This window comes from Abramis brama (assembly GCF_963993115.1).
Source record: "Abramis brama genome assembly, chromosome: 18".
In the NCBI taxonomy this organism is placed as follows: domain Eukaryota; kingdom Metazoa; phylum Chordata; class Actinopteri; order Cypriniformes; family Leuciscidae; genus Abramis; species Abramis brama.
The window spans coordinates 12,187,319-12,196,568 of NC_139980.1; the positions used below are offsets into that span (position 1 = coordinate 12,187,319).

Genomic DNA, 9,250 nt, shown 5'->3' on the forward strand with positions numbered 1-9,250 from the left:
TTTTTCCTCTGTAACCATGTAGCCTCTTTTCTGAGCTTGTGGATCTACTCTACTTCTGTCTCAATATCAGTTTGCATAAAGTCGGCCTAACGCTAAGTACATTCCACGTGGTGTTGGTGTTTGTGTTGAACTGAAATTTCTACCGGTAAACTTAAAGGGTTAGTTCACCCAAAAATGAAAAAATTCTAACTTTATTAACCCCCTGGTGTCACATGGATTACTTTTATGATGCATGGATGCACTTTTTTGGACTTCAAAATCAGGACCGCGATTCACTGGAAAAGCAATGATATTTTTTAATATAACTCCGATTGTGTTCGTCTGAAAGAAGATAGTCATATCATATATACCTAGAATGGCTTGAGGGTGAGTAAATCATGGGGTAATTTTCATTTTTGGGTGAACTATCCCTTTAGCCTTTTTGACATTTTTCTTGATACTGTTGTTCACCTTAAAGGGACATTTCACACAAAAATAAACACGCTGTTATAATTTACTCACCCTCAGATTGTTCCAAACCTAAATTACTGACTTTCAAAACACAAAAGAATATATTTCGAAGACATTTTTTTTTTTGTCCATTCAATTAAAGTCAATGGGGTCCAAAACAGCAGTCAGTAGGACCCCATTCATTTTCAATGCACCATAACATAAAAAAATAAAAAAAAATTCTTAGGTTCCCTGTTGAACAAGTTTGAATTGCAGACAAAATCGTCTGCCATTGGTTGGCCAAACAGATTGCCCCGCCCCCAAACGTATGCCATTGGTTGAGCTGCTGTTGCTGTGTGGGGCTGATGTTATCTCTGGAAATCTAGAAGAAATGCTGTGTAGATTTGTCCCTGATACTCTTACTGTGACAGTTCTCTTGAATTGCAGGCTGGACAGTTTTTGGTGTTCAGACATGCAGCAACACTACTTTAATACTACAGCTCATTAGTTTGAGTTTCTGTCCAGAAATGAACTCACAGCTGTGTTAAATAAAACAAGATTGACCCGGCATGCCTGTGCAATTATTCCAATTATGCAATCCGTCTTTGTTGGAAGAGAAAAAAAAGTCACTTCACACAGGTGAAGAATGTTAGAATAATAACACTGGCTCCAGAGAGTGTAAATGAAATATTGGATTCTTCATTTAAATTCCCCATGGATGCTAAGAGATCATTATAAATGCCTAATCAGTTTCCCTCTGCAGCAGAGATGCAGGCTGTTGACACGTGTTTTTTCTTTATTTCGGTCTCTGCTTTTATTCAGCAGATAGCTTGAGCATTGTGATAATTGTCATTATCCAATAAGCTGCACAAAGGGAATAATTAAACCGCATACATAGCCGAGGCCAAAGAGTAAATTCTTCATATTCTGGCACTCCACATAATTCACAGCTCTTTTTGTTTTTCATTTCATGGGCACATCACATCGCATCCATATATCATACACATAATTTCCACTGCATTTTCACATTTATATATGTAATGGTATTTAATGGTGGACAGGGATAGATTAGTTTTATTAAGCAGCTTTACCCTTCACCCTTTAGAGGATGTGGGTTGTTTTAAAAGTTTTCTCAGATACACATATGGCTGTTTTAAACTTGAGATGCATTATCAGTATCATACTGGTTAAAGGCAATATTATATATTGTTTTAATTGACTGGTATCAGTTGATAATGAATATTTAATTGTGTGTGCTCATTTTCCCTCTTTACCTTTAGATTACTTTTGTTGTCATCTACACATTTAAAGTTGATCTTTAAAAACACTAATTTATAAAGCACTGTTAAATGTATTCTTTAGCAAATCTCAAAATGAATATATATTTTCCATACTGTATATAATAATGTTATGATGCTTTTTGTGTTTTCTATTTATTTAGACAAAATAGCATTGCATTATAATATTGACCATTATTGGACTATCAGTTATGACATAAAAAAAAAAATTAACGGCTTATCAGTATTGGCCAAACTTTTAATATCAGTGCATGCCAAATTTGAACTGTTCTGAATAGTGACTAAATAGACGTTTGTCAAATTCAGAATGCAAATTAGATGTCACAACTGTTAATAGCAGTTATGTGATGATTAGTGTTTCCAACAAAACATATTTAGCATCCATCACTGCTCACACCTCTGTTTCTTTTGTAGCATTCTCATTCTGCATCCTAGCACTTACTTTGTATTTGGCTACACAGCGTTCATAGCCCACTCTCACTTTTTTTCTAGTTTACTCCATCACTCCCATCTCGTTCTGCTCGTACTAAGCGACATTTAAATAATATGAAGAGGCAGAAGGGGGCTGGATTCATTATTTACCAGAGTCCTCCTGGGAGATGAGAAGTGACATGCGCCGCAGCACTTCAGGGTGCCGAAAGACTGCACGGGGATAACTAAAGGGCACGTGACACGCTCTGTTCTATTTTTAACACTACAGACCAATGTTTGCCCGGAGGATTTTTTTTTTAAGTCAGCACGGTCGCTGTTATGTTATCGCACACGACAGTGATAGTGAAAAAAATGTAGCAATTTTCTATGAGTTTTTTTTTTTACTATAATGTGTAAGTGATATAAAGATTAGACCTCTCTACAAGTGTGAGTTTTACACAAAACAAAATGCGTTATTCCAGGCTGGTCTTTGAATTTGTGATGAAATCCCATTAAAACTAACAAGCCGTGTGGCCGCATGACCTCCTCAGTATGTCAGGTGAGGTGGGGCTGTACAGACCTCCCCAGGGTCCTCAGCTAGGGGGCTTGGGTGGCTAATTAGCACTCTCTAATTAAAATGTATGCGATCAAAGCTAGTGCCATGCGTATGCACACAGCCGAAAGAGAAGTGATGAGGAGGGAAGGCAGAGAGGCAGGCGGTCTATTTCTGCGAGGTGTCATGTTACTGGGTGAAAGCTCTACAACAGTGTACAGATCTGTGGTAGCATCGAGGTATTGGTGGTTTAAATGCTAAAACTTTTGATACCATTGTAATTCCTGAACCTGAATGTTGACCCACCTGGCATAACTCCAGTGTTGTTAATTTAATTTGTGTACTACTGTCCAGCGCAATACTGTCATGCCTCAGGAACCATGCAAATGGCACTTCACCCTATAGCTGGCTGAAAGCATGAGAGCAATACTACATCTTTTATACTGATATGTAAATCATTAAGGGCTCTCGTTGAAACAAAACCCAGCCAGCTTTACAACAGAATAGCCCCCATTCCAAAATTCCAGTGAATGGTTCATTCAGTAAAAAGTTTATATAAAAGTTTATATATAAATAAATGTATATATTTTTTTATATTTTTTAATGAAATTATACTCTAAATATGAAACTAAAACTGCCAGTAGGTGGCGTTAAATGTCTCCATTTATTTATTCAATTCGATTTGATTCCATTCGTTCAAGCGGCTGATTCATTCAGGAGTGAAGTAAATGGTTCTCTTAATAAATGGTCAATTGAAACTTTGGTTCACCCCATTCGTTCAAAACCCAGATTCAGAAATGACGAACAGTTCTGCTTTGTCTTTATATTTTCGTTGGCAAAACTGTGCAAAACAGACAATATTGTGTCTAAAATAACACAATATTAACCTCTTATTTGTTGAACAGTTGTATAAAATCAGTGTTGCATTTGCACTCGTGCTATTCAGAACAGAAAAACAGCACTCGTTACTCATGTGATATAGCATATAGCGTAATTATATCATATGATTTAAATATGAGACAAAAACTCATAGGGGTATTTTTGCCCCATATCTTGAATTTTAGGGACATTCTAACTGCATTCTGTAGGCTCCATCATGCAGTGAGTTTTTGCCCTGCATCATATTCATCATCAATCAACTGTATGAAATGTCAGATGACCTACATAGATCTGGGGCAGGGCGAGTGCATGAAATGTAATTTTTTACTGTAATTAATTGATCTAAGTAACGAGTTAAATTGACAGCTCTAATCATTATTGTTATACTTTATATATATACATAAAGTATACTTTATACTTTGTCACAATTTGACCTTATTTCTATAACTCTCAACTCTCAGGATAGATTGGTGTGTTAGTGAATATGACAATGTTAATGCATTTGGCCTTGGTGGACACGATCTGCTACACATGCTGCTTCTGGTGCTGTTGTTGCTGCTGCTGCAGAGCAAGTATAGAGATTTGCTACTGCCAATACCTGCCGCTGCTGCGCAAATAGCTTACATAATATTACTCATAGCAATCTAGACAGGTGGAGCTGGGGGAGGTAGAGGATTTCAGAGGAACTCCAATAGCACACTGTAGGACCAGCTTATAGCAAACTATGAACCAGACTATTTAAATGCTGATTAAGCAAGCTCACTGGCTGCCAATGCAACAGAGACCTATCAGCTTGTTCCATGTAGTGATGATGTGATGGCCAGCAGAATGCATTAAGGACCCATTAGTCTGTGCTATCTAGAGATTCATGACAGAACTAGGTATGTCTTGCAATTGCAACTTTCTTTTAATTGTGACTTTTACATCTCCCAATTCTGACTTAATATCCCACAATGTGACTATTTCTGAAATATGCCACTTTTTCTGTCAGGACCACTATCGTCAAATACAATTGACAGTTAGCATTCAGTTTGGATTGGCAGTATGGTTCTGTTCTGGGCAAGAACTCCCCTTTGGGTAAACAGAACAGAACCAACATGAATGTATTGCAGATATCATTAATTAATTTTAATGTACAACATAATTAGAGAATTTTAGTCTGATTCAGGAATAATCAGAATGCCAAATCCTGACTGATGAGAGGAGGAGCTTGGGATGGAGGAGGGAACTGGCTCCTGAGAAACGCGATAGCTGTTGATAATACTGAAGGAGCTTATATATGAATACAGTGACAGGTGTCATATTCCTATAGGTAGACGTGGATCAGCTGAGAGTCAGCTGATGCGAGCTTGACTAACGTGACGTGATGATTTAACCAGCATAATAATTCTTTATTCCTTCTTATGTTCATATTATCTGTAGAGCCTTTTTAGAGCTTGAAATCAAGTCTTTATTTAATTCATTCAGTGCAGACAAGGACTCCAGACATGCAGATTTCTTACATATCATTGTGTCTCCACAGATTGTTTTTCGCAAGATTATCGATGTGAAGAAAGAAGAAGAGGAGAGGAGACACCAGAAAAACGAGGTGACCCTGTCTATCCCCGTGGACCATCCTGTCCGCAAACTTTTCCAAAAGTTTAAGCAGCAGAAGGAGATGCGTACGCAAGGTTCATCCCAGCATGACCTGGAGAGGAACCAATTTCAGGTGGAACATCACCTCCAACCACTGTCCCACCAGCTTCATCAGCAGCAATATCAGCCCCAGTACCAGGGCCACCATCCCCTTCAACACCAACATGTGACCACCATGCAAAACGGGACCCCTGGCTCAGGAAACGGGAACGGTGGTTCTAGCGTTGTAACGGTCTCACAAATAACCCCAATCCAGAACGCCCTAGCCTACGTTCAGACCGAGGAACCCAACAGCGAAGGCCATGAGGCTATGGAGCTCAAGCCCAGCTTTGGCGTAGAGGACTCGAATTGTCTAAAAGTAACTAGTCCTGTGAGACCCAGAGGAGGAAGGGGACGAGGCTGGATGCGTTTCCATAACATTGCATCAGGATCATCTCCCATGCCTCCGCTGGAACTAGAGAAGCAGCCGCAGCAGAAGGAAGAGGAGTGGGGGGATGTGTCCCAGCCCCTGAATGTGATCTCAGACAATGGGAAGAACCAGGAAGCAGAGGGTGGGGGATCTAACGAAAGGGGTACTGGTGGAAACGGTAACAGTAGTGATGAGACTGATGAGAATACTGCCCTACACAAGACTGATTCCTGCGACAGCGGAATAACAAAGAGTGACTTGCGTATTGACCGGGTAGGTGATTCACGGAGCCCGTACGACAGGGCCTCGATAGAAAGGAACCCATATGATCAGCCTAGTCCCGGAGTGGGTGACGTGACCCTTCGGGGGATTCAATTTCAGCCTGTCTCTGAACAGGCAGCGCTTCAAAACAGCCTGTATGAGGCAAAGCTTGAACTAAAAGAAGACATCCAGACGTTAAATAGCCGGCTAGCAGCTCTGGAGGACCAGGTGGGGGAGATTTTGAGACTTCTGTCAGAGAAGAGGAAACCTTCCCCACCTCCTCAGACCTCCTCGCCAAAAACTACACATCAGTGCCAGGACATCTTTGCCCTTTCTCAGCCTGTCACTCCAGAGACAGAGGGGGACGATGGACCCCTTTGAATAGGATAAATATATTTAGATATTGATATGCTGTTTTTATTTATCGTTTCCCTTCCTCTCACTCAGGAAGGAAAGGTGACTACTGATGATTAGGGGAAGGATCCTTGCTGTTGTAAATATATACTTGCATGTCCAGCTGGAATCTGGCCTGCCAATGAAATCTTCTCTATGGATAGTAGTTGCTTGTAAATGTATGGAATCGGTTGCATGCGGAGATGATTTTATTCTGACATTGCACATGGAATCTTCTAACCAGGTGATATTTCAGGGCATTTTCTGTTTGAGTGATGGCTTGGTGCCCCAGATTAGGGATCTTGGGTTGCTGTAAGGCAGAATCAGGCTTGGTCAATACCTCCATCGGTCATTCTTCATAGTGAAATGGCTATTAATAGCTACAGTCATTTAAAGGTATGGCTTGCCCAAAAAATTAAATTCTGCCATCATTTATTCACCCTCATGTCACTCCAAAGCACAAAAGGAGATATTTTGAATAACATCTATTTATTTATTTTTTCATACTGTGTGACTACTTGGTACTTTCAAAGCAAATGTGTAATGATCCGTAATGAATTTACTTCCAATTAGGGGTGGGAATATTTAGGCACCTCAAAATCTGATCCGATTCCAAAATGATCTACATTTTATCGTAATTAGTTTACCAACTTTTAATCTCAAATTTTTGTGTGCATTTTTATTTAATTACTTGTATAATTTAATTTAATTGCAAATTAAAAATTAAATTAAAATGTTAAGAGTTTTCAACTGACTATAGCTTCAAAACATACAAGCAAATCATAAATAATAAAGAGGAACAATGAAACATATTATAAGCAATAAATGGTGTGCTTAAGTATCTGAATGTTTTCTAGTCAAGAGCAGTGATTTTTCTCTTTCTCAGCTTTACTGCTGTTTGATTATTACTGATGACATCATAGACAGCATGAGATCTAATAGGCTGCATTCACACAAATGCACAGATCTATTTTGACATATCAGATGTTTTATCCTGCCCGTTTAATTCCTTAAGATATAATTGACCGTGTTTACGTTAATTTCGTGTCATAAAGGCATTTTGAGATGCAAGTGCATTTAATCGCTTACTTGACAGAGTTGCACACAACCGCTTTCTGTACGTGAGTTTTGTATATTGAGTATATAGACCAATTGCATTTCAAACTATAGACTTTCAGTGTATGGACAAAAAACCACTAAGACATTTTGCAAGATTTTGTGAAACACTGAAGAAAGAAAGTCATACAGATTTGAAGGATACACACCAGGGTGAGTAAATTATGACAGAACTTTCATTTTTAGGTGAACTATCCCTGATTGCTCAAATGATTGGAAGTTTATGAAATTGTTTGCCTAGATGATTTCTTGGATGTGATTAAGGAGATAATCCAATAACTAAACTCACTTTTGATATGTGAAACCCATTTCATTACCACCGCTGTTTCAAATTCCATTATTTTGTGGAACGTTATGATAGATGAGAGAGAAATGATTTAGCCCAATTTTTGGGGAGCTGTTTTACATGTTTTAGAGAGATATATCTGCATGCTGGATGGATTTAGCTCTGGCATGGTAGGACTACGGACTAATTGTTTTTCCCTTATCAATTATGCAAACATACAAAGTGCAAGTCACAAAGTGGGGGAGGGGAGGGGAGGGGAGGGGAGGGGGGGGGGTTGCATTTGGAAAGCATGAACACATTCAGGTCATTTGGAAATTATACAAGCATGCACTGAATTATTTGCATGACATCAACATTGTGTTTCATATAAAAGGTCATGGATCCCTGGTATTGTTTCCCAATAGATATCAATATATAGTACCCACAATTAATTTCAGTCCAGATGCATATTTCAAAACCTTCACATTTTAATACAGTACCCAAACTAAAGCCACACTGAACCGCCTACTAAGGTGTTGTTTTTGAAAGAACCTAATGGTTGGTAATTTGAAAGTGCTGTGGGGAACTTTCTTAATGATATTATATCCACAGGCGGTGACTCACTGCATATCAGCATAAAGGGTGCTTTAGAGGGTTTATAACATAATGACTAATGCTCATTCACCTCTTATTTCCCATCAGTTCTATTGTAATGTTATTAGTCCATTCTGGTGATGTTCATACCAACACAAGGGATGTTCAGTTGTGAATGGGGTTCAAAAGAGAGACTATTAAGATTAATACTACACCAACAGGAGTGTGGTTGTATTAATTTTACTTTTAATGCCTATAGATCCTTTACAATGAAAATGTTCTGTCATAAAGCAATCCGCAAACAAGCAACAGTTCTTCAGTGGTACTTTCTACTCTCTAGTTATTCCCTAATTTGGTTCTGTCTTTGATAAACACATGCTCATCACTGTAAGTGCTTGGATAATAATATTAGGTCACTACTATTGTTTAATCATCATTTCAGAGGTTATGATGTTCATGGGGACCAAAGACATTAGAACTGTTGTACTAATAACATTACATCAGTGTCCTGCTCAAATTCCCAATCCCATTATTACCTGTCACCAGTGGATGATGATAAAAGCCTTATTAGGTTACTGATGTGTAAATGACATCACTGTTTTGCTACTTAAGCAAAATAAACATTTCAAAGATGACAGGATTCAGATAAATATAATTTACTGGCTGTAGTATTTCTAAACCACATTATTTTAAATTTAGAATAGTTTTAAGGGATAGTTCACAACAACAACAACAACAATTCTGTCATAATTTTATCACCATTTAACTTCAAACCTGTATGACTTTCTTCAGAGGAACACAAAATGAGAAATGTTGATGTACTGGTCAATTTGACATCTTTTTTGTTTTGTTTTGTTTTGTTTTGCTTGGATTCTCATTAACTTAAATGTGGAAAAGATGGGCTAGTACATTCTTTAACATATCACCTTTGGTCATATAAGTCATATAGGTTTTAATGATATGAGAGTGAGTAAAGGATGACAGAAGTTTCATCTTTGGGTGAACTT

The 9,250-nt window shown here is 38.3% G+C and overlaps 1 protein-coding gene across 1 annotated transcript in view; it reads left to right on the plus strand.

Annotated features, from left to right (window-relative positions):
- kcnh5a (potassium voltage-gated channel, subfamily H (eag-related), member 5a) overlaps positions 1–6,345 on the plus strand; it is an 87,488-nt gene extending 81,143 nt beyond the window's left edge. The window contains exon 11 of the mRNA XM_084090133.1: positions 5,093–6,345. Within this exon, the coding sequence (XP_083946259.1) occupies positions 5,093–6,256 (1,164 nt within the window). The 3' untranslated portion in view covers positions 6,257–6,345. The remainder of the gene's footprint in view (positions 1–5,092) is intronic.
- The last annotated feature ends 2,905 nt before the right edge of the window (positions 6,346–9,250 follow it).